This window comes from Muscardinus avellanarius (genome assembly GCF_963383645.1).
Source record: "Muscardinus avellanarius genome assembly, chromosome: 1".
In the NCBI taxonomy this organism is placed as follows: Eukaryota; Metazoa; Chordata; class Mammalia; order Rodentia; family Gliridae; genus Muscardinus; species Muscardinus avellanarius.
Window position 1 is genome coordinate 36,928,508 of NC_137786.1, and position 27,246 is coordinate 36,955,753.

The following is a 27,246-nucleotide window of genomic DNA, read 5'->3' on the forward strand; positions in this document are numbered from 1 at the left end:
TCCAAGATGCTTCTGAACTCCCTCTCCTCCAGGGAATTGTTTGATATTGAGGACTTTTCTGAGGAAACATTCCCTGCAATTTACCATATCTGTCCCTAAACATTAAAAGCTCACTGATTCTTGAAACCCAGGACTTGCCCATCATTATTATCCCCTGCTTGGATAAGGCTGAATTACAAGTACCTTATTAAAAGAAGTAGCCTAGGCAGAAGAAAAAACATTAAGAGTAGAAAAAGTCACTTAATATTCAGAATGTTTTTTGAACAGAAATGAGAGTATCTTTTAATTTTTTAAAGAAAAAAAAAACTCTGCTATCATTGTGACTAAGGACTCATGATAAATGAGCCACAGTCCTTCTTGACTCTAGAGGAAGTTTTGTGCAAGAAGCCTGCTGGACCTCAGTAGCAGAGAAAAAATCTTAAGGATCCTTCTGGATAAAAAGGAATAACACACTGTTTTACAGTGAGTAAACTGTCTAAGTACATTCATTAGGTTTCTAGCCCTCATCCCATACTTAGCCTTAGCCTTTGGCAAAGCATAAATGGGTGGTTGGTTGTCTATAAAGGCAACTTCTTCATGGGATGTTAGCACCAACAGAGGCCTTTTGGTCTCTTTCATAAGCCAGTTACTTCTCCCTGCAGAGATATTCCTTCTTGCCTTCTCAAGAATTTAGTTAGCTACAAGAGGTGTGGGAGAAAGTGGGATGGTCTAGGGAGACAAGATGTAATCACAAAATCAGAGGCCCCTCCAAAAGTGTCAGAGGAGGCTGATAGAAAGGCAATCATTTAGAAAGCATTCCTCCTAATCACAACTTACATGTAGATGTAGATAACATTATGTAAGGATTTCTTTCAGGACTATTAAATCATAGTTTAGTTATAAGGGAAAGCACATAAAAGAAACTCTTCCTAGGTCTATCTTGGTGAATACTGCACATAATTGAGAATGCCACAGAAGATAACAATGCATTCGATGTAAGCACCAATGATAAAGACAAACTTCTCAGCACTTATGAAACAAAATAATCATAAATGTTTTCCACAAAAGTGTCATAGCATGCTTAACAAACAAAATCTACATGGCTGCACAAATCCCGAAATACTATCAAAAAACTAGTTTTAAAAACCTGCTTGTTAAATATGTAATTGTGATGCTGACATCCATTTAATTAAATCCTATGGGTTTAAAATGAAACATTAGCAGCCTGGGTACAGATGTCTGTTCCACATTTCAAGTTGTGATCTGCTGCATTGGCATGAGTTTTGGTGAAACCTGGTAAGAGAAAGAAAAAAAATAATCAAATAATGAAAAACTTCACTGTATACACCTCTCTCTTTTGAATTTCAGACTTGAATGAGGAAGGTAATAAGCAGCCTTGCTCTAGGCATTGCCTAGAGCTGACTATTTTTCATTCTAATACACATTTTGGATCTTCAGTGGTTCTCCACCTTCTTGTGTTACATCTCCTAAGTTAAAGTTGACTGGAGCTCGCAATGAGGGGATGGAAAATAAGTAGAGAGAAGTAAGTAAAGGGTCCTGATATCCAAGCCTCCAATGAATGGTGGGATCCCTAATACAGATGCCTCTAACATCTAAGACACAGTGTGAAGTACCAGTCTCCAGATCTTCAAAGCAGAGCCACTGTGTGAGTTATGAGGCCTTTGGATTACCTCTGGATACCTATTAATATAAACAAAATGCATAACTAATGATAAAAATTTTATGATCATAATAGAAATGATATAAAGGCAGTAAAAGGAGTCTAAGTTATTACGAAAAGGTAGTAAGCACATTAAAACTATGACATATCAATTATATTTAGTGTGTAGAAGATAAATCACATTCCTTCAAAAGAAGTTTATACCTACAACATAGTATTAGGAAAAACCTAAATGTAAGTGGCCTGGCTTAACTGTTCAAAGGCTGGTATCAGCTCCACACAGACTTTCTTTTCTTTTCCTCTCGCTCCTCTCTCTCTCTCTCTCTCTCTCTCTCTCTCTCTCTCTCTCTCTCTCTCTCTCTCTCCACCCCCCCCCATTTATTCTTGTGGTACCAGGGATTGAACCCAGAGGCATTCTAACTAAAATATACCCCCAGCCTTATCTTAATTTTTTTTTTTTGGTTGTACTGGGGGTGGAACTCAGGGGCTTTTCTACCTCCAGGTTATACTCCCAGACCTATTTTATATTTTATTTGGAAACAGGGTCTCACTAAGTTGTCAAGAACCTCACTAAGTAGCTGAGTTTGGCGTTGAACCTGTGTGATCCTCCTGTCTCAGCCTCCCATGCTCTAGGATTACAAGTGTGTGCCACCATGCCTGGCTTAATTTTTATTTTGAAACAGGGTTTCACTCAGTTTCTGAGGGTTTTGCTAAGTTGCTGAAGCTGATCTTGAACCTTTGATCCTCCTGTCTTAGCTTCTTAAGCACTGAGATCACAGAAATGTGCTACTGTTATAGTTAGATATACAATGTCCCTGAATAGCGCATGTATTACTGTTCAGAGTTGATGTAATTAAGTCATATGGGTTGTAATTTCAAGTGGATAAATGCATTGTAATGAATTTCCTGGGTGGTAACCTAGGTAGGTGGGGTGTGGCTAAAGAAGATGGTTCCCTGAGGGCATGCTTTACAGACAGAATACCCTGGCTCACTTGCTCTCTTGCTCCTAACCTCTGTGGTGCTCTGAGATCAGAGCCCTTGCTCTTATTCTTTCTGCTTCCCATTGCCAAGCCCTGAGTTTCTCAGATATAACCTGGCCTAACATGGACTGAAACTATGATATTTCAAAATAATCTGTGAGTCTACAGCCATACCACCCTGAACACACCCGATCTCGTCAAAATCTGTGAGCAAATAAATCTTCCTCTAAATTGTATGGTCAGGTTTTTTGGATACAGCAGTGGGAATGCTATCTGAGACAGTCAGCATGCCTGGCTAGCCTTAGACTTCTTAATTCAACATGGCAAAGATCCATTTGGTCCTGGTTTGAAGCAGTCATTGGAAAGCACAGGAGGAAATATTAAAAGTTAGGTGAGTTTTTTGAGCCCTTTAGGATCTGGCAATGGAAGCAGGCCAAATTACCATGTTGCCTCTCAGGAAAAAGAATATTTTATATAGTTAATAAATGAGCATATGAATGAGTAGATGATTAAACCCCAAAGAACTAGAATGAGGTTTCCTAAGAAGGGTTAGGTCAGTATTTAAAACTAAAAACATAGACAATTAATTGGCTTTGATGAATTTAAATGTTTTAAATTCATTTATAAATAACTTTGCAATGTCAAAGTTAATGCCTTCTATTCCACTTTCTACTGTGAAAAAGAAGAATAAATAAAAATAAACAAAAATGTCCTACCAATATAATAAATAAAAAGGAATAAGCCATATAAGCTTGGTTTGACATACGGCTTAGGATGAGAGTTCATTCAGCCTTGCCACTTTCAAGAGAAGTTATATAAAAAAAAAATAATGGACACAAAATAAATACACAAGAGTAACATCCGATATGCATAGACCTTCCAGTCCACTAAAAAGAACAGACATAAGAACCCTACATATTTAGTTAAGTGTGTCCTACAAGCAACTCCTTTTCTTTTTTAAAAAACAGAGCTTCTGCCGGGTGGGGTGGCGCACACTTGTAATCCCTGCACTTGGGAGGCAGAGATAGGAGGATCGCGCAGGTTCGAAGCCAGACGCGCTGGCATAAGAGACCCTGTTTCAAAAATATAAAATAGGTCTGGGAGTGTAGCCCAGAGGTAGAAGGGCTTCCAGGAACCCCAGTACCACCAAAAAAAACAAAACAAAACAAAACAAAAACAAAAACAAACAAACAAACAAAAAAACCACCACCAACAACAACAAAAACCCAGAGCATCTGTGGAAATAATTAAGTAAAATAAAATTCTTCTTTTTTGAAACATAATTTCCAATAGCTGCTTCCTTTAAAAGTAAACTGAACACCTTAATTTTTCATACTAAACATCTGATATTTTTTCTTGTTGTGTCGAGGATATCATCCATATCCTCAGTGTGCAAATTGACTTTTATTGGAAAAGAAGCTTTTTTCAGACTGACTTGGCTTATCTTTTATAATAAAAATATCTACTAAACCACCATTTCTCATTCTGCTCTCCCACAGTCTCATCAATACTGTAAGACCATGCAAGGCAAAGCATATTACCCTGCCAATGTGATCTACAGACTAAACACAAGACAATATAATTCAAGTGAAGAAGATAAGCCAATAATTTGTCTTTCTAGCCGATCGACATCCCAAGAGTGTACTGTTTAATTCTGGTGTAATGCCAGTTCATAATAGATATTGAGAGCATAAATTTATTGAATTTGGCAAAGAATGTCTGCAACTGGCTTATTTCAGATTCCACTGCAAGAATATAAATAAGAAATGTTCTTACTTTTATTTTGCCACTGGTGGTTTAAGTCTGTTCTTGGCTAGAGAGTAAGATCAAGACCCTTGGGATTGAGAACTGTACTAATTAGTTCTATTTTTATTTTTCACATTTCATAGCTTGGTACATGACATATATTGGGTGTTTAATAAATAATGATAGATGAAATTAGGAACATAGCTCAGTGGTAGAGTACTTCCCTAGCATGCCTGAGGTCCTGGGTTGGATATGCAGTACCATAAAAATACATAAATAGTAATAGATGACATAATGATAACTGGAAGTTTATACCACATGATGTTCAGAAAAGTGTTGAACTTATTTTAATAAAACAGAGCCGATGTGGTGGCGCACACTTGTAATCCCAATGCTTGGGAGGCTGAGACAGGAGGATCGCACAGGTTTGAAGCCAGCCTCAGTTACTGAGTGAGGCTCTCAGCAATTTAGTGAGACCCTGTTTCCAAATAAAGTATAAAATAAGTCTGGTAGTATAGCCTGGAGGTAGAAAAGCCCCTGGGTCCCACCCCCAGGACCACAAAAAAAAAAAAAAAGAAAGAAAGAAAGACGCAAAGAAAGTAGAAAAAATTTTGTCTCAAAAATGTCTGCAGATCTTTTTTAAGGTAAAGAAAACTTATTTTATATAACTAAGCACTGGCCAGAAAAGAAGTGAATAATCAGTTGAATCCATTATTTACTGCAAAAAGATATTTTAGAGATAATGGAATTTAAGTGGTGGGATATCACCTCTCATTTCTCTTTCTATTTTGGCCTACCAAGTTGGTGGCACAGTGAATGATGTAATTATAGACTAAAATGAAGGAATCTGACACTTTCATTAGCTTGTCATAGCTTTAATAAAAGGGGATGCACAATATCGTGAGTCTTGAAAATTGAATTATTACTTGATAAATATTTAGGGAAAAGACTTCTTTCACAATGTGAGGGTAATGAGAGAAAAAAAGGCAAGGGACTCTAACAGTAAGAATTATAGGTGCTAGAAGCATACAAAGAAAGCTAGAAGAACTTTGTCAAACTTAAAGACTTCTGTGTTTCAAAGGAAACACTCAGTGGAGTGGAAAAACAATTTATGGGGTGGGAGGAAATATTTCAAATCATGTACCAGACAAAAGGATTAGCATCCAGAATATGTAACACTTGTCTACAATTTACAAACAACAAAAAAGGTTAAATAATGGGCAGTTAGGGGTAGGGGTATAGCTTAGGTGGAGAGCACCTGCCTAACATGCACGAGGCCCTAGGTTCAACCCTTAACACTATAACACAAAACAAGAACAACTAAATAAGCAGCTTCCAAAGATGATACATAAATGGCCAGCAAGTGTATATAAACCTGCTGAACATCACTAATCACCACAGAAATGCAAGTCAAAGCAAAAAACAAATGTTGTCCCACCCAATGAGGATGGCCACTGTGAAACAGAGAATTAAGTGCTAGTGTTCACATTCAGTATAATTTACTCATATCTGTACATATGAAGGCCTTTCATCAATGCATTTTCAAGCTTCTATGCACTAGGCTTTTACCTTTTTTTCTTTATTAGATAATAACTTGGCTAAATCATTTCCTTTTAGAATATCCACTGTCCATCACACATTGAAAGTAGAGTTACGGAAGAGACTTCCGGGAAGATGGCCACCGAAAAAAGCGGGGCTTAAGAGTCCCGCTAACAACCAATCTCCATTACCACAAAAAGAGCGCCTTTCATAGCCAGAAAACACCATCACCAGAAAAACAAAAAAAAACCACCAGGCTCCAGAGAGAAAGTGGACTGAGAACAGAGCTCAGGGCCACAGAGGAGACACACGCGCCCGAGGACGCGGCAGCAGCGCCATACTGCCGGCGGCAGCGGCGAACTCAACGGACGGCTACAGCAAGCCAGGTGAGCCGCTACAGAACAGCCAGGCGGGATCTTTTGGCGCAGACAGCATTTAAAGATCCCAGTGGCGGAGCTCAGCACACGCTGCAGGGATTCAGAGTGGAAATCAAAACCAGAGAAGAAAAAATACGCCAGCCTCATGGCCGAGGGCGTGGCAGAGGCGCCATATTGCCACCGGCGGCGGCAGCAGCAGTGAATTCACCGAGTCCAGTACAGCTACATCTGCGTACTCAAGAACAGTGAGTCAAATTGCGGGCCACAGAGGAGAAATCGCAGTATTGGGCCTCCTGGGACTTGACCCAGTGAGGGAGTGGTGGTGGCAGAGATTTCACACCATAGGAGAACGTGCAACCTGGCACCCCCCATAGTTTAAAGCAGCCTCTATCGACTCCCTGTGTCGGAGACTCTGTGATACAACCCAGTAAAGGAGTAGTGGGGTCTGAGATAATACAGACTCGAGATCCAGAGCACCTTAAGTGAAGCCATAGTGACCCAAGGGAAGAACCCAGAGAAGGCACAAACCTCCGAAATCATGGGAAAGAGGAATAACACTGGAGTAATGAATGTGCACAACCCCACAACATCAGAACCTGATAAAACAGAAAATCAGAGATTTCTAGAAGATCAAATCAGGAAAATAACTGTAGAAATAATAGAGGTGCTTCGAAAAGAACTCAGAGAGAGCCAAAAAGAGATAAAGGATGCAATTAATGAAGTAAAGGCCTCAATTCAAAGCACAAACAACCGATTAGACCACATGGGGAACAGAATCTTGCTCTTAGAAGATGAGCAATCCAAAAATGAATGCATAGTTTCTAATCTAGAAAAAAATATCCAACAGCAGGAATCTGACATTGAAGAAATATGGGCCCATCTTAAGAGAGCTAACCTAAGAATAATTGGAATAGAGGAGGGAAAAGAAAGTGATACCAAAGGGATCAACAATCTCTTCAAGGAAGTAATAGCAGAAAATTTTCCAAATATAGAGCAAGAGGTTGATACACAGATCCAGGAAACTTATAGAACTCCCTTTAGACAGGATCGGAGAAGAGGATCCCCACGCCATATAATTGTCAAAATGACCAATGTGGAAGCCAAGCAGAGAATCTTAAAGGCAACAAAAACAAAGGGCCAAGTGACATTCAGAGGCAAACCAATTAGAATCACTCCAGACTTCCCAAACCAAGTCATGAGAGCCAGAAGGGCTTGGAGTAACATATTCCAAACTCTGAAAGAAAACAACTTCCAGCCAAAAATTTCCTATCCAGCAAAACTTTCTATCAAATTAGATGGAGAAATAAGAAGCTTCCATGACAAACAGAGACTGAAGGAATTTATGTCTTCAAAACCAGCGCTAGAGAAAATACTCAAAGAGATTAACTACAAAGAAGAAATAGGTAACACTCACCAGAACCAGAGAAACAAGAGTTTCCATCCAACAGACAACTAAGATTGGTTATCTGTGGAGATTCATTATTTATGTTAGTCTTTTACCTATCTCTAAGTTGTATTGTTTTCCTTTATTGTTGTTAATTTTTAGGATTTCTAGTTGGAATATTAATATACCTTCAGATATAGCATTTGGAAATATTTTATCCAATTCTATTAGTAACTTTTAACTCTGTTTAGATTGTCTTTGGATATACAATATTTTCTTTTATTTTTTAGGGAGTTTGTATATTCTTCTGTTGCCTGTGCCATTGAAATCATATCCAAGAAATCACTGCCAATTTCAATGTTGTGAGGTTTTATGACCCAGATTTTCTCCTAAAAGTTTATAGTCTTAAGATTTATATTTAGGTCTTTTATCTATTTTGAGTTAATACTTGTATATGGGATTAGGTAAAGGTCCAATTTTATTCTTTTCCATGTAATTATTATTTTTCAACAATATTTAGTTAAAAGATTATTATTTCCACCACCAAATGTTCGTGGAAACCTTGTCAAAAATAACTTGACAATATAGGGAAGAATTTAGCTCTAGGCTTGTATTTAACTCCAATGGTCTATATATCTGCCTTTAGAACAGTACTACACTGTTTCAATTATTGTAGCTTTATATGGTTTGAAATCAGAAAATATATATCTGCTAGCTTTGTTCTTTTTCAAGATCGTTTTGGGTATCTAGAATTCATATTTCATATTAGGATCGATTTTTTTCTGAAAAATAAATATATAAATATATGATAGTTTCACCTAAAAAAACAGAAAAAAATATGCTCTAGTAAGAAAGAAAGCAAAAAGAAATATTGAAATGCTATCTTTAAATCATCAAACGCTTGGTATCAGACAAATGAAACTGTTATGTGAGATTATCATTTTTAATTTTGGATAAATTGCTATAATACTAGATGTCAACCACTAAGCCAAGCCTGGGAAGGAGGGATGGGGAGAGAATGGGGTGGGGATCGGGTGGGGGCTGACTGGGCGATGTGTGCATGTATGTCTACAAAAGTTTGTATCCCACTATGATGTATGAATACAGTGCACCAATAAAATAAAATTTAAAAAAATAAAATAAAAAAAAATAAAAATAAAAAAAAAAAGAAAGTAGAGTTACTATGTTTTTACTCAAATAGACTTCTTTTTTGGGGTGTGTTCTAGGATTGAGCCCAGGGCCTTGTTCAAACTAAGAACAAGCCCTACCACTGACCTATACCTCCAGTCCTCAAAGAGAAACACTAACTGGTAATAGTCATACATAGAATAATGCTACCTATGCAGTGCTAAGCGCATCTTTGGAGAAAACTATATGGAATATCTTTTGAATTATCAAAAAAGAAACATTATCCTCAGTGTGCTTTTATTATTAAATATATCCTTACTGATAACCCAGCTGTTATGCTTTTTATTAACCAAATCACACCAGTCCCTAGCCTTACAGAGAACACTATTATATGTGATTGCATCTGTCAGGGTCTAAAGCAATGCCACTGATCACCAGGCTCTCAAATGTGGGTTCTTTGGCCTGGATGATTCAGCTCATACCACACCTTTAAATTTTTATGACAATATGGACATATGCCTTAATATTTCATCTCAATAGCCTAATTTGGAGGAAACAAGATTGCATATTTCTGTTAAAAGATAAGGCAGCAGTGGGAGGGAAATGGCGGCACACTCCAGTGATCTCTTCCCACACAGAAACCAATTCAAATCACCACTCACATACCAAACTACCTTCACAAGAGCTAAGGAAGCCAGGTGAGACACCACAGTGATGTTAGTATAATAATAATACATACGATGTATTGAAGAAGGTTGGAAGGAAAGAGTTGCCCGTGTTTCGGCTTCCCCAACTTTAAGAAGCACTACATGGAGAGAGATGCTTCTACTTGGTGAAGAGAGAGGAAATTAAGCCCAGGCCTTAGACTTGAAACCAGTACCAGGCCCGCCATAGTGAAACCCAGTGTTTGGCAGAGGCCCACGACACCTAGACAAGCATCTTCAGACTGAGCCTCTGGACCCTTATTTTCCAGGTGGCCGATGCACCTCTTCTACCACCTCTTCTCAACTGTGGGCAGTACGGAGAAGAGCAAGACTCCACCCACTAGTAGATAGGGTAGGGAAGTAAGCACAGGACTATGTCTTGGAACTCAGTGACAGGCTGCTGAAGCCTACCACTGTGCAGATACTAATGCCCCCTTGTTCTTGGGCCAGTGCCTGCAGATGAGGTCTCTGGGCCTACCCCAGGCCATATGGAGAAAAGGCATTCAATATTATTCAATGTCCCTCCATGATAAAATTGCTGAAGAAATGAGGTATAGAAGAAATGTTCCTCAACATAATAAAGGCTGTCTACAATAAGCTAACAGCTAACATCATACTGAATGGAGGGAAAAGGCTTTCTTTTTAAATCTGGAACAAGACAGGATGCCCACTTATACCACTTTTATTTAACATACTATTGGATGTCGTAGCTAAAGCAATCAGGCAAGAGCAAAAAACAAGGAGCATCTAAACTGGAAAGAAGGTAACCAAACTGTCACTGTTTGTAGATGACATGATCTCATATATAGAAAACCCAAAAAACTCCTAAAAAACTGAAACTATTAAAATAAATAAATGATTTGGCAAAGATGAAGGATAAAAAAGTCAACATGTGAAAATTAATAGCATTGTTCTATTCAAATAGTAAACTATCTAAAAAAGAAATCAAAAAAGCAATCCCATTTCCAATAGCTCCAAAAAGGGGAAAAATACCTAGGAATAAATTCAGCCATAAATGTGAAGCTCTCTACAATAAAACATTAATAAAAGAAATTGAAAAAGATAAAAAGAACATCTTGTATTCATAAACTGAAAGAAAAAATATTGTTAAAATGTCAGTGCAATCTTTGTCAACATACCAGAGACAATTATTTATAGAATTTTTAAAAATCTTCAAATCATATAGAACCCCAAATAGTAAAATCCATCTTGAGCGCAAAGAACAACATAACTAAGATCATCATGCTTAGCAAAATAGGCCAGACTAAGAAGCAACAAGTATCATATATTTTCTTTCATAGGTAGAATCTAGAAGAAAAAAAAAGACAAGATGAAAGATGAAGGGAAGCTACTGAAGAAAAAGAAAGTGATTGGGGAAAAAGGGAGAGAAGGGTAAAAAAAAGGGGGAGGGTGTCAGTTTTTCATTGGTGTAACTAAAATGCCTGACAAGAACAACTTAGAGGAGAAAAGATTTATTTGGGCTCACTGTTTCTGATTTTCAGTCCATGGCTAGCTGGCTCCAAGTCAGAAACATCATGGTAGAAGGGGGTGGTGAAGCAAAGTTGCTCAACTCATGGTGGCTAGAAGCAAAGAGAGAAACAGAGGAAGGACTGTGGGACAGACAGAGTCCCGAAGGCCATGCCCACAGTGCCCTACCTTCCCTAGCCATGCCCTGCCTTGCCCAGCATTACTGCTCAATAAATACATTCATATATTAATCCATGAGGAGACTGACTCACTGATGAGGCCAGCACTCATGACTCAACTGTGTCACCTGTCAATATTGTTGCATTGCCAACAGTTGAACTTTTCTAAGGGACATCCACATCCAAACCATAACAAGAGAATGGGAGAAACTTACAGAGTGGGAGAAAATAAAACTTTATATATGACAAAGGGTTGACATCTAGAATATATAAGAAATTCAACTCAAGAGCAAAACCCCTCAAATTAAAATGGGCTGTATATCTAATGAGATGTCTCTCTAAAAGCATGTAAATGGTTAGGAGGTACATGAAAGAAATGTTCATTCATTATTCATTGAAAAAATGCAAATCAAAACCACAATGAGATATCACCTCACTATATATTTATACAAGCTATTATAAAAAAGACAAGAGATACCATTTCTCCCCTTAGCTAAGACCAAGAGTAAAAAGAAAAAAGATGACAAATGCTGGGACGCATGAAGAGAAAAGGGACACTCCTGGTGGCTTTAGCACAGCAATTAAGGAAACAGTATGGCGATTCCTCAAAAAATGAAAAATAGAACTACCATATAATCCAGCAATTCCACTACTAGGTATATATACAAAGTAAATGAAATCAGTATGTTGAAGAGACATCTCTACTCCATGTTCACTTCAGCACCATTCACAATAGCCAAGAAATGGAAGCAACCTAAGTGTTCATCAACAGGTGAAGTCAGCCTCAAAATGGATGAAATCCCGTCATCAGAGACATGAATAGAACTGTAGATCATTATGCCAAACAAAATAAGTTAGGCATAGAAAGACATATAATTTAAGATCTGATCTCACTAATGAGTGGAACAAAAAAAAGTTATCTCATACAGGCTGAGAGTAGGACAACGGTTCCCAGAAGCTGAAGAGAATACTGAGGAAGGAGATAAAGGAGACTGATCAATGGGTACTAAGTTATGTTTGGATGGGAGTAAGAGGTTCTGGTGCATCAGTGCACAGTAGAATGACTATAGATAATAATGATGTATTCTTTATTCCAAAAAGTTAGAAGAAAGTCTTTTGAATGATTCTACTATAATTAAATAAAAAGTGATATTTCCTTGATTTGAACATTATACAATAATATATGTATTGAAATATCAAATGGTATTCCATAAACATATAATTTTATTTATTAATTAAAAATAATAAAAGAGAGAACAGTACTGGAATATAAAATAGAAGACAGGTATTTTTAATAATGAAAATTTGGGAACTAGTACCTTTTACATATAAAAACAATGAAAAAACACTAAGACTTAATTTTTTTTTTAATGGTACTGGGAGTTGACCCAGGGGCATTTTACCTCTAATCTGCACCCTCAGTTCTTTTTATTTTTATTTTTTGAAACAGGGACTCATTAAGTTTCTGGGCTGGCCTCAAACCTGCGATCTGCCTGTTTCAGTGTAGAATTCATGTTTTTCATTCTTGATTTAACTGCATGAATAAACTAAAAACTAAATAACTAGGATCTTTCACTATATATTCTTTTGCGTCAGAAAATTGAATATTGCATAAATCTTAAAATATTACCTGGCACAGAAATTAACTCTTTTGCATAGAATAAAAAAAAAGTAAAGCTGATTAAGAATTATTTGCTTTTATTACTCTGTAAGAAATCCCAAATAGTTAAAACTATAAACAAATTTGCCTTTCCTCGCCAGAGGATATTGGAAAGGTAATTAAAGATGTGCTTTTCAAACAAGGTATTACTGGGAGACTTCTTTCTTTTAAAGGGAAAATTCAGAAAAGGTTAATAAGCAAAGACCTTAGTATAATACCAGGAACACTTAACATGGATAATGAATTGTGCAACAAAATTGTTTTTAAAAAATTTGTTACGTACTGATAGGTAAAAGCCAAGCATGGAGTATACAGGAAGTTATATATGAAATCTATGCATGACTTCTCAAATATTTTTTGTTAAATTCATTTCTCCAGGATGGTTACATGCAACATATTGATTAATGTATTTTTGTCTCATTATAATTACATTTAATTTTAATTAGCAGATTGCTTTTTTTAAAGTATCTGCAAATCCAACCTTTCCTTCATTATCATAGAAACATATCAATTTTACTTTAGGTTTAACTTTAAATGAACCGAGTCGTCCTATCACAGATGGATGTATAGATAAGAAAGTATCATTTCTCCATGTGTGGCTCACAGTTTTGAGTGAATCAAGTTCAGTCACAGTTCACACATATACTCCAAGTGCAGAGGAACGCCAGGACTTCACAGAAAGCAGCTGGGAGTCCAAGGTCACCTCTGTTTCCAGCAACTCCTGGTGGCTCCTCCCTCTTCTACTTCTGACTCCTGAGCCCTGGCCCATGAGTCAGAGTGCAGCTCCTGCTCCCACCTGCTCTCATCTGGAGGCACCCTCCTTCCACTGCTGTGCACTGCAAAGGTCAGCTCCCAAAATGATCACAAATTAATGGTTCGTGTCCTATAAACACTCATTCACGGAGCCTGCGGTAGAGCACAGGAGGAAGGATTTGCTTGCAGAAATACTTACTGCAAAATCACACCCAGTGCTCTTTTGTATGTCGTCCACTGTCAGGCCTTCCCAGAGCTCAATCAGAGTCAGCCCTTTCTTCTTGTCCACGTCAAATACGGCCTGTGGGAGTCAAGATAGTGACAGTGACAACTTCCATCATAATTTTTGTATTTTAAAGTACAAAACAAGTAATGCCACAAGTTCTTAAAAAGAGGGACAAGATGCAGGACAAAAGATTCTGACAATTAGTAGTGGAAAAATATCAACTATCAATATATCAATATAAAATATCAACTATCAATATCAAAGGAATTATATAAAGACTATCATAAAGGAATGCCAACTCTCTCATCAGCAATGAGTTGTGGGAACACTGTTGGTGCCAGAAAGACAACTAAGCTGTTGACTGTTGGTAGAACTTATTATTATAACCCAAACCTAACACTTGGTGAAATGTCAAAAAGCTGATCAGTAACAATTTGAAGAAAGAGAGAAATAAAGAAAGGAAGGGAAGGGGCAGGGGATGTGTGAAAGGAGATAGGACAGAATGGTTTAAAAGAAAAGTTGACAAATGCTGCTAGGTAAAGAATACAGGAAGCAAAAGAAGGTACTTCAAGTGCCTAAAAATAATATAAAAGATAGCTATCCTGGCCCTGAAAAACCAAGTACCTGGGCCAGGTAACTATTAAACTGTTGAGTGCCGAAACTCTCCCTTTATAGTTCCAAGAACATATATCTAGGTCTCAAGAGGAAAATCCCTCTGACATGTAAACAGAATGGTGATGATGCTCATACTTAAGGTAAGCCCGGCAGGAAAGGCCAACTGCAACTTCTACATCCCATCTAACACTCTGGTCCAAAGTCCCAGATAATGGTAGTGTCCATTGCTACAGTTGACCTCAGTGGAAGGGACCTACCAAGGCACTTGATACAACCTTCCACCCCCGAGCATTCTTCAGAAGTCTTCTGAAATGTTCCTGAACTCTGCTTAGATACTTCCAGGGCAAGAGCTTCACATGTCTCAAGGCTGGTTGTCTACTGATGGGAGGCTCTTACCCTAAGACCCCAACATGCTTCCTGGGACCTTTACCTATACTTCTTCCATTCTCCTGTGTAACAGACACTACTCCCCCTTCTAACTTCTATGGTTAGTTCCCTCTTAGACCTGAATGTTATGCTTTACAGATGTTTCTTCTCTGGATTTAACTTAAATGCAGCCATTATTTGCAGGCTTGGAATCTTCATTTCTGACTACTTTCCAAGTTAAACAAACCCTGAACTTTATTTTTAAATATGCACATGGCTAGGAATCTAATATCAAGACACACAACATCCTGTAGAAAAAAAAGAATGTCACCTTTTGAGCAGGACTAGAATTTCTACTCTGCTGTTCAACAGCTGAGTACTCTTGGTGAATGTAACTGCATCTACAGGTGTGTAACATAAAAAACCACCAAAGATTGCAATGTAGTACAAATATAATTAAAAAAAAAAACACGCCTCAAGGACAGTGGCTGGGACAAAGGAGGGACACTGTCTAAGCAAGTCCTTACTCCTCCTTAGCTTAACTCATAATTTCTGTAAGAAATCAAGCCCAATCCCTGAAATGATTAGCATCTCTACTTGACTGACACTTATCCCCAGAGGCAAACCTTCCCTGGACCAGAGATTCTTGCATTCCCTGTTTGCTTGATAACCTATTTGATTTTACCACAAAAAAATGGTTTACATTTAAAAGGAACTATTTTACCAAACTATCCTTTTGTCCACATATTTTTATGTGCCTTCCCCCTAAAAAAAACTATTATTAGCAGAAATGTGTGTTCCAAGGGGGAAAATGGCAATTGAGAAATGTGTATATATCCCATTAACTTGCTTCATCTAAAATGTCATTTTTTAGAAAAATGAACACTTTTCCTGCGTAGAAAATGTATCTGGAGTACTATTCAACTTATTGACTTTTCCCTGCAATATGAATAACTGTAAATTTATAAAAAAAAATAGAACAAATAAGAAAAAAGAACCTTTAGATTATGTTAAGATCAAGCACAGAACTTATTTAGGAAGAAGAAAATTGTTTAGGAAGAAGAAGAATATAAGGAGGTAAAATCTACAGAAAATAGACTTATTGTTTAAAAAGGACCCTTTTATTAATATCTTCAACAAACCCTAACTAGCTCCCAAGATCATATATTGAAAGCCACTCATCTATTATTTTTAAAAAGAAAACTTACTTTTGAAATATGTAGGAAGATTTCCATTTAGTGGTGTAAGGCATAGGAAAAACTTGATAAAAAAAAAGGAAGACTAAAGCCAAAAACTATAATAAATTATTCACCTATCAAGAATAATACTTTGATATGTTTATTAATGTACATTATAAAGTTTCTCTCTGAAGGAGGGAGCAGGGAGGAAATGGAGCGAGAATTGGGTAAGGGCTAATTGGGTGATGTATGCATGTATGCCTCTACCATGTTGTATTCCACTAAGATGTATGACTACAATGTACCAATAAAAAATTTTTAAAAATGTGTTTAAAAAAGAATAATACTGAAACTTTGTCTTATAGAGAAGTAAGCTAATTACTTTACCACCATTATAATAACTGCATGTGGAAAAGACAGTCATAGCCCATGTGCTGGTGAGGAAGGCATCTTTCATAACCCTGTCCTAGCAGCAGAAAAGGACCAAGGTTGCCGGGCATGGTGGCGCACGCTTGTAAGCCCCGCGCTTGGGAGGCTGAGACAGGAGGATCACACAGGTTTGAAGCCAGCCTCAGCTACTTAGTGAGGCTTTCAGCAACTTAGTGAGACCCTGTTTCCAAATAAAATATAAAAAAGGCCTGGGAGTATAGCCTGGAGGTAGAAAGCCTCTGGGTTCCACCCCCAGTACCAAAAAAAAAAAAAAGAAAGAAAAAGAAAAGGACCAAGGTTATAGTTTTCTCCACGATCTCCTTCAAAAAGCAACTATTAGAACCTTTCTTAGAGCTGAGAATGGAATTGTAGTCCTCTACCAGCCACTGGCCGGCGGGATATAGTCACTGCCCTGGATGGCTCTGTATTCTCTTTCGCCCATCCAGCACCTATCTGTGGAGCAACTGCTATGTACAATGCCACGGTGGCAAACCCTCAGTTTTCTGCTTGTGGGATCCAAAGTCCCGGACTTAGATGATCTTGACTTTACCCCTTTTTTCAATATGATGCCATCTATAGTTTAGGTTCCAATTATTCTCATATGCTAATTACCCCCACAAGTTTGTTCCTATACTGACTTCTCCTATGAGCTCTAGATCTAAATCTCCAAGTGTTCATCAAAATCTCTGGCTAGATGTTCTCCCGAATATTAAATTGAGAACAAATGTCTATGGAATCTATTTTTGTTCTTCCTCTTGTTTTCTTGTACTTTCCCCTCCCACAGCCCTGGGCTTTGTTACAGATACAACAGGTCAACCATTCTCTCCAGCCAGAAAACTTATAAAATGTGTCCAATCATCATCAAATTAGGTTGTGACCATTTCCTCAACTGCTTTCAAATCTCTCCTGCTACTCTGTGGTTTAGGACCTTCACATTTCTTCTCATACCACTGATGGATCCTTAAACCAGACTTTGTCTCATCTCTTCTACCCCTACTCTACATAAAAGCCACAGTGATTTTTCTAATGCAAATATAATCAATTGTATCTCCAACTATTAAAAAAAATCATAGAAAACTCCCCCCATCCCCTTCCTGATAAAAACAAGACATATTTTTAACTTGTTTCGTTTTTGTGGTGGTGCATGCTTATAACCCTAGTACTTGGGAGGCTGAAACAAAAGTATCACAGGTTTGATGAAAGTCTCAGCAAGTAGCAAGATTCTTAGCAGCATAGCAAAACCCTGTTTAAAAAAATAATGATAATAAAAAGGGCTGGGGGTGTAGCTTGGAAGTAGACTGCCCTGGGTTCAATCCCCATTACCACAAAAAATTTATTGATGCATTGCAATTATACATAATAGTGAGGTCCCATGTGTTAAAAACATACATGCACACCGGATTTTGCCTACTTCCCTTTATATCCCACCTCACTTTCCCCTCCTCCCTTCCCAAAGCATTTTTAACAAGGCGTGACACCCCTCTGTGACTTGGCCCCTCACTTTATCTCTACCTGAACCTGCAGAATTTGGCTATGTGTGCCCTTGTTCCAAGCTGTTCTACTTGCAAGTCCTTGCAGAGGCCATGTTTTCATAGCTGCTCCGTGACTTTGCATGTTTTCTTCCTTTTGCCTGGAAGGGCCTCTTTGGTTTTCTTCTAAAATATAAGGCTCCTATTTGTCTTTCAAGACTCCCAATTCAATCTAATGGTTTTCTCAGCAAGAAAAGTATGGCACATTTACTTGATGAGTATTTCTGGAGTGTGGATCCGGCACCATGCTAAGTGTTGGATGAACACTGGGGAGTGAGACAGGCAAAGCTTTAGGGGTTATGTTGATACTGTTGTCAGTGCTAAAGTTAGGATAAGTACAGGGACTCAGGAACACATGCAGAAGACTTGGGAGAATTGTTTCCCCTGAAAAAAGAAATATATAGCTGAGATAAAAGATAAGCAAGAATTAACAAGATGGGTGGATTGAGAAGGATGCTCAGCAAGAGAGGCAGGATGTGCCAAGTCCCACAAGAACATAATCCAGGGGAGAATGCACCATAGCTCCCAGCATTTTTGTATATCTGAAGTGGGAGAATGACAAGGCAGAATAAAAGAATCTAAAACTTGAGAAAGAAAGATACAAATGGTGCAATGCCTTGTAAAACATGTCAAAAGCTGGTCATGGTACCTATGACATAAAAGCTCTCCTTGGTACTGCTGCCCAGGCTATCTGGGCAGCTTTCCAAAAGGTTTCTTTCTTAGCTCCTGTTGCACACCTCTACAGTGGCCTGTGTAGTGTTTCTCACTCTTAACTGCTGGTGATGCTGGAAGTTTGATGTCTGAGTCTTAAATGTACTTTTTGACTGTACCCTCCCTCTCCCTAGATCCCACTGCTAGAAACAGTCTGGTTCAAAGAAAATACTCAAAAATTGCTTAGTAAGTGAATGAATAAATAAAACAACGTTGATGACTAGACAGGGTATAAAAGCCTTCTTTTCAAATGGTAGTAAACATAAATAACTATAAGTCATGCTATATGAAAATGTAGGAATTAGATGGTAAGAACCAAAGTGAATGTTAGGCCTCTCTGAGGATAAAACCTTTATGCGCTAAGACGGTACGAATCCTTTCTGTGATGAGGGAGATTGCACAAGGCTTAAAGGATGTGAAGAATTGGAGGGATGGAGAGTGGAGTCAGAGTTCTGCAGGTAGAAGCTTTAAGTTGGTAGGAACAAGGGCAGAATTCACATGGAGAAGGGCAAAGAGGAGAGAGAGCGCTTAACTGAGAGAAGGGAAGCTTAGATCAAGAAAGAAGGTGACTACAATGATCCTTAGCAGGAATACTGCTTCATTAAAAAAACAGGATCAAGGGCTGATTTGCCTGTATCTCCAAAACAATGATCCCCTCAACAAGCTCTGTCCAGAGTTTTGGAGAGATTCAAGAAATGGCAATAACACCAAGAATAAATGGTGAGATAAAATATCCTGCCCTTTTATGTACTTAATTCTCTGTAAGTCACCTTTATGGAACTCCACATGAACTTGGGAAAACCACCATTGGATAAAACCTTCCTTAAAATGTAGCTTCTGTAAAGTATCATAAACCTAACCTACTTCCAAGGCCTGAGCTTCTTCCCACACCCCATGGAGGGTCAGTGAGCCAGACCAATGCAAGATAGATTTTTATGGCTGTTGGCAAAAGGTGCAACAGTTTTGAGATAAAAGAAAAAAAACCACAAAAAACCTTGATAGATCATTCTGTTTTGTGGTTTCATTAAGATAGTGAATCAAGGAAGCACCTCCTTCCCAGCTGACTTACAGGAATTAGGATATTCCAACATCCTAAGTTCAAATCAAGGACAAAAAAGTGATGGTGAACAGCTGTCTGCAATGCTTTTCAGACCTAGGCAGTTTTCACTTACATCACGGGCCAACACTGAGAAAAGTCTAGAAAGGCCATGAAGTCCCTTTTTATAAAAGGGCAGAAAATATGCAAGAAACAGAATCCGTTGCTTGGTTCACTACGGTGCCTACGCTGCAGTTTGTGCCCAAATGACTAAAATTCAATTTTGATTGGGTATCCTATAAACAAAGAAATAAACAACAACAATTTTTACTTGTGATTCGGGAAGGCAAAAGATCAAAGTAGGAACAATACATATACTCTTAACTTTGTCTTTATAATCTAGCTCAACATCTTACTAGTTAAAGCATAAGGTTCAATAACACTCTTCTCGATGATATACTGTCAGTTACCAAGGACAGTAATACAATTTTGTATGTGTATGTATATTTCCAGAGAGTTGTGCATGAAAAATTTTATATCTGGCAACATTAAATTGATGAATTTTCCTACTCATTCTACCCACAAACTAAATTAATCCCATGGCTACTGACATAATAAACTTTCAGAAGGCAATAAAAAATTCTAAAAATGCATCTAAATAAAACAACATGGTAGATTAACTAGAGTGAATAAAAAGAAAACGGCACTCTACCTTTTCCGTAATGATACGGTTGACACATTGCTTTCCAGTCAGTGGTAATGTACATTTCTCCATGATTTTATGTGCGTTTCCCTGTTTTAAAGAAAGAAGAAACATCAAAACAAGTACTTACGGAGCAATTCTTATTTGAATTGGTGTGACTATAGGACAAATAGAAACTCTCAGAGGAACTGTCTCCTGAGGAACAGGCTGTTTCAAAATCTTTGCACAGTTATGCTTCCACTTTCTGGAGACAGCATCTGTCCCTAAAATAATTTAGGAAGGATGCTAAATGAATATCCAGAGGCATAAATGATTTATTTGGGTTTACTGTGCTATAAATTTGACCTCTTGAGCCTCAGTCCTTGTGTCATCTGATGTAAAATTTCACTTCCAGTATCTAACGTATTTTTTACTCCCAGGAAACGGTCTCTTTGCAAAACATGAGCAGCTATACGCCAAGGATAGGACAGGCACAGAACACAAATGCTTAAGTTCCCCTTCAAAACACATTTAATTTGATTTGTAAAGCCACAATATATACACAGAAAACGAGAGTGCCTTGCTTTCCTTCTCAACAGGAATTGATTTCATTTTTTAACATTTTTTTTGTGTGTGTGTGGTACTGGGGTTCCTGGAAGCCCTTCTACCTCCGGGCTACACTCCCAGACCTATTTTTACATTTTTATTTGGAAACAGGGTCTCCTAAGCCAGTGCGCGCGGCTGGTTTCGAACCTGCGCGGTCCTACTGTCTCTGCCTCCCAAGGGTGGAGATTATAAGCGTGCACCATCACGCCCAGCCATTTTTTAACATTTTATTCTCTAACTCTATATATGTTTTCTTCTGATGTCTACATTTTAAAATATTATACAATACTGTTTCCATCTTCCTTTTTTCTCTTCCCTTCTCCCTTTCTTTCCTTCCTTCTTCTCCTTCCTTCCTTCCTTCCCTCTGGGGATTGAATCCAGGGCCCGTGGCAATTGAGCACTCAATTGTTTTACTAACCCCATTCCTACCCACCGAGTCCCCTCTATCAATTCTCCCATATGTGTGAGCAGACCTCACACATTTTTCTGTTTCTTTTAGCCATGGTACTTCTTCTTCATGCATAAAAGAGAGATTCACAGGGGAAACCAGGTTTTTCCTCATCAATTCCCTCCCCCAGATTTGTTCTCTATCCCTAAGGTAGAGGAGCCCTTCAGGCACATTCATGGAGCGCAGTAGAAAGGGTAGCTCTGAAGATCTGACCCTTCAATCATTTTCTTCTAATGATGATTCAGCTCCCTTTTAAGTACCAAGCACCAGGAACTTAAATAAATATTTCCTTTGAGTCAGGATGCTAACTGAGCCCATTTCTGGGTCTTTTTTTAAGAATGGCAAAATTCTAGTATTGCTTCATTTTGGATATAAACACACTACATGACATCACCATCATCTTTAGATTTTTTTTTCCCCATTTATTTGCTACAGAGTTTATTTCTCTCCCTAAACTAGGGTCAGGCCAAGTATACATTGAGAGACAATGAACTGCAGATAACTGGGTTTAATTGAGACCTTCATTCTTGTGATGACCTTCCAACTCTGTAATGCAGTAGTGATTTAAAGGTTTTTAGTGAACTCAAGCCAGTGCAAGCTATAAAAGACATTCAATAGGTTTTGAGTGAATGCATGAACGAATCAGTGAATGAAGAAAAAGAGGAAGTCTATTGAGAATCTTAGAGAGATTCAAAATAATAATAATAATAATAATAATAATAATAATAATAATAATTAAAAGGACAAGCCAGGCATCGTGGTGCAAACCTACGATCTCAGTACTTGGGATGCTGAGATAGGACGGCAGGTTCAAGACCAGACTTAACAACTTAGCAAGGTTTTCAGCAACTTAGTGAGATCCTGTTTTGAAATAAGAAATAAGAAGAGCTCAGGGTGTATCTCAGAGGTAGAATTCCCCTGAGTTCAATCCCAAGTACCAAGAAAATAAATAAGTAAATGAAAATAAAAAAGACAAACTCTACTTCCTTAATTCAGTCAAAACTGTTGATAAATACAAATGAAGGGGAGAGACATTACATCTTCTAAAACAAGACATATGTATCTGGATCTTGCCATATAAGAAAATTCATACATGAAGAAAGAGAACCTAACTTTCACTTCATTTCTAATCATCTGTTTTCCTTTTGAGATTTCAAATTTTGCACATGTCACAGAAGCTAAATTAAACAGATGAAATTAATGATGAATATTCTAACTTCTACAGCTGTCAGGTCTTCTTACATTTAATATAACTCCAATAAGGCATGTCACAGTAAATTCCAAGGCTGACTTCAAACCAAGTGAACAATCTGTAGGCCTCTGAAGAACATTCTCTGCAGGGAGCTTTTACTTTGTTCTCATTATTTGAGCACGATCTACATCTGGCGTGAAAGCAGCTCCTTGGATTTTAATGAATAACCAATTCCATTTTAGAAGAAATTGTGAATTTCTGGCTGGCAGCATTAACCGTGCCCTACCAATGGAGACCTTCTGTAGAACATTTTCTGCGTGAACAACAGCACAGTGATGAAGTAGGCTGGAGCCAAGGACCTGAGTGTCAAACCTGGCTCTGCTTCCACATTATTCATGCAAGATCCTGTGTCCATGCTCTTTTGCCCTCCCCTTACATCACTGGGTTATTGTCAGGCTTCAGTGAAATGCAAACTGGCGCTTAGCAAGTGCTCACTAAATGTTAGATGGTGCTGTGTTTATACAACCTCTCTTTAACATTTCCATAACCTAACGGGGACTACTTTATGAGCATTTATGGTTCCTATATAAAGTCTGGCATAGAATTATACAACAAATGGCCTAAACACAATTCCCGAGATCCACAAAACTATAATAAAAACACAATACATTACTTGGAGGCAAAACATATGGCTGGCCTAGGAAATTGGCATGGAGTGTATTCTTGCAGCTAGAACAATGTAGCTAGATGATTCCACTCACATTTAGCTCCAAGACATAACGGAGATCAAGGAAAGAGAGAAAATGAGATGCGGCAAGATTAAAAATGTCACAATTTCAATATTCAACAATAGGTTAGCTATGAAGCCCAAATATGACAAATTCCTACTTTCCCACTTGATGCTAACCAGGCTGAGCGGAGCCCTCCACAGTGGCATGGCAGCTGCATATATTAGTGATTCACAAAGGAGGAGCACTTGCTGAGTTTTTAACATGTAAAAATAAATCCCAATAAAGACAGGCAGTCGAGTGTGTGGTCGCAAAGAATACTGTATGAGGAGACCAAAGACCAGGACTTTGTCATTTGATAATCATTTGGTCCCTAAATTATTTGAGTTGTAGTTTTTCTCTTCAATTGCCTTGTCCTACTTATGTGAATATTGTAAGAATAAAATGTTCTGAGAGTGCAGGAAACTAGGAGTTGAATCTCTGAACAAAAGTCCAAAGTTATGAGGACTTGTTCACCCTTAACATTCTGCTTTTTTCCTTCCTTCCCGGAGATGAGCTGTCAAAACACACAAGAGAAATAACAAAGAGCAGCATTAAAAATGCTTCAACTAGCACGAAGAACTCCTGATTTCAACATATTATTTGTGAACGTCATCATGATGGTGAGAAGTACCTTGATTTGTTTCTTCCACCGAACTCCCTCTTTTCTCTTTTCCCTTCAGTACATACTGACCTCCCTCTTGTAAAGCTTTGTGTACTTAGTCATTGGTTTTAAATAACTGAGGGGCTTGGTGCTTTTGCCTACTTGCTCCATTGTTATATGCCTTTAATTCTCCAGATGTTCAAATGAAATCCTAGGCCTGCACTCTGCGGCACTGAACAACTTTAGTTAAATGATTTGAAATCACTTTAAAATCCTCTTGCTATCATAACAAGTTTCCTGCGACCACAGGGAATGTAATCCCAAATAACAAGCTCTCTTTTTCATAACAGAATGATTTTTGCATTTGATGTCAACACTTCATTCACCTGAGGCAACCAAGCATTTGTTTAAGATGCTGCTTTATAGCAAACCTCGTTTCATGCTCGCCTTTTTCTGTTAGGTACTTCCTACACATGGCTGCAATATATTACTATCTTTCAGGCTCTTTTTTTTGGGGGGGGGGCTTAATAAAGAATGATAGAAAAAACAAACTCCAGGAATAGTTCCTAAAAAGACTGAACCTTTAAGTCTTTAGCCATGTTCCCTGTTGCCTGGAATACATGTCACCTCCTTCTACCTCACCCCAGATAGAAATGGCAACATCCTTCCTATTCTTAAGGCCTTGAACCAAGCATCATCTTCCCTGAAGAAATCTCCAGTATCTCCTATCTGGTGCCCTTGCTCAGGTGTTCAGGGGCATCCCTGGTCTGGTGGCCCTCTGGGGCACTCCAATGTCTCCTCCCCCATCACCTGTGTTGTAACTGTTGACCTCCAACTTGCAATAAACCCTGAACCGTTCCAAATGCAGACACAATTCTTTGCTTCTACAGTAATGAGTAGAGCTCTTGGCCAACCATGGTGATGAATGAATGCCATCTGAATGTTAAATTTATGAGTCCAACAACTCAGACACAGTTGGTATAAAATACCAGGTGACTAAGTGTCTCTTGGAACTGCCTTCTGTACATTCCCAACATCTCTGAGCTCACCAGGAAGAGCACGGCTAACTGAAATACATGGAGAGGCTGGAAAGACAGGTCGAAGCATGATCAAAAGGAGAAGCAAGCCTCAGGACTGCAGCAGGCAACATACAAATTTAAAGGGAGAGACAAAGAGAATGAATTTCAGTAATTCTACCTCTTTGACCTGTTCCTTCCTAATCTTTAAGGATTATCATAATCTGCAGGGAAAAAAAGGCTACAAGTGCTGAACCTGGCCAGAGAATACTTAACACTTTCCCAAGTACAAGGAAGCTAACACAGGTCTCTTAGGACTTGCCAAAATAGCACAAAAGAAGTCTGGCAGTCACCATCTCTGGCCCCTTTCTTCACTCCACTGATCTTAATGCTAAAATCAATTGCAATACTTTCCTTATAGACGGGTATGCATGTAGACCCCCATCAGATATGAAATCTTGGGAATGCTCTATTACAAAATACAGGACTTTCACATCACTATGATGACTGATGTGGTACATGGGAAAGAAAAACAAGACTTGTTAAATAAAGAAAATCAAGATAAATAGAAAGGACAGGATGAGATTACTCATGTTGAGTTTATCCTCATGAGATCTTTTTGGCTTTGTACAGCACCTACTTAGTAGAGAGTCCAACAATGTAAACAGGACTTGGGAGGAGCTGTTCAGTGAGCTTAGAGTACATTTGCTATTACAAATGATCTTTATCCATGGATGCAATAACAGTTTGTGGTTCCAGACACATTCTCGAGGGAAAGACTAGCTGAATAAGACAAGGGGTACAGCCAGCCATTTCCCTGAAAACAGTCTTCAGGGTTTTGAGATTTGAAAATAGAAGCCCCCCCCCCCCTTTCAGTATAATACAAAAATCATTATCGTGGCCAAGCGTTTATTTTCTCTGTAAAGGTTGCATCCTGCAATCTCTTAACTCATTCCTGGTAAAGCCCAGGAATGAGAAGGAATTATTTTCTCTTTCCATTCATGAATTGGTATCACACTTGAGAAAGCTTCTCTTAGCATTAGTTTTTCTGTCCTTTTTTAAAAAAAAATGTGAATACTCAGGCACATAAATTCAGTCACAGAATTTAAAGTTACTAACTCAATTGAATTCTATAAGGTATGTTTAAATCTTTACTGGTTGTTAGAGTTTACTGGTTGTTACACTATGTTAGGTCCCCCCGCCACAATGATATTGCTTTTTGCAGGCATTTCTATTGTAAAGGAGAAATACAAAAGCAAAACCATATAAGAATTTTTTACTTTTTTGCTGGTGCATGTTAAGTAATGTTCTACCACTGAGCTATACGCCAGCCCCACAAATTTCTATTTTTAAAGGTACTTTTTTCTTAAACAGATCTGATCACTATATAGACTAAATAACAAATTATCAAACAATGATAAGCTTTTAGGAATAAAAAATTAAACCAATTGAAACTATTACTAATTATGAATTATCCTAGCAAAGAAATATCTTACAAATCTGCTTATTTAAGGATACTTTGCTGAAAATTATCTGGGGAGTGTTTCCCAAGAAAGAATTTTTTAGAAAAATATTTCATATCTGTTGGCTTCTAGTAATACATATGGCCTCAAATAAATACAAGTTATAAACTTCATTAAATCTTAAATTTTTATTCATAAAAAGTAAAGACAAGATCCAATAGCATTTCAAGACTTCTATATGAAATTTGTGTTGCCAGACATAGATTAGACTAAGGCAGAAAATTATGGACAAAGATTCATTCTCAACTTCATAACAATAAAATATGATGCTTTTTATCCCTTCAGAATCCAGACCTTCTACTGTAATAAAAATAAAATCTAAACTTGTTTTGGAAATAGAGTCCTCATTTAAGTTCTCAAAAATAGGTAACCAAGCTCTGCTTGTTTGCAAGAAATGACAAGTGTGATTGAATTTCTTTGCTTTTTTGCTCCCAAAGTTACACTCCTAGGAACACATTCCCAGCACTCGGTATCGAGGACAAAATGCTTGCTCCATGCTGTTAGTGGTGATGGGATTTGCCAAAGCAGGTTAGCAAAAGAAAAAGGAGGCCTGCAGGCAAGGTGCACAGACTCGGCTTGGTTTTACCCTTCGTTTTCCACTACACTTTTATTAGAATATTTAGTCTTTATGGAATTCAGTATGTTTGTCTTTGGAATGGAAAAAATAATACCTAACTCACAAGGGTACTGTAATGATAAAATGGAAATAATAAACATACAATCGCTTGGAAAAGGTTAAAT

General features: G+C 37.9%; 1 protein-coding gene across 1 annotated transcript in view; it reads right to left on the reverse strand.

Moving 5' to 3' along the window:
• Positions 1–1,230: 1,230 nt before the first annotated feature.
• Positions 1,231–27,246, reverse strand: part of OXCT1 (3-oxoacid CoA-transferase 1) — a gene marked incomplete at both ends in the record, with an annotated part of 153,483 nt that continues 127,467 nt past the window's right edge. Inside the window, 3 exons of the mRNA XM_080715878.1 lie at positions 1,231–1,272; positions 13,777–13,878; positions 20,380–20,460. Coding sequence (XP_080572004.1) covers positions 1,231–1,272; positions 13,777–13,878; positions 20,380–20,460 — 225 coding nt within the window. The remainder of the gene's footprint in view (positions 1,273–13,776; positions 13,879–20,379; positions 20,461–27,246) is intronic.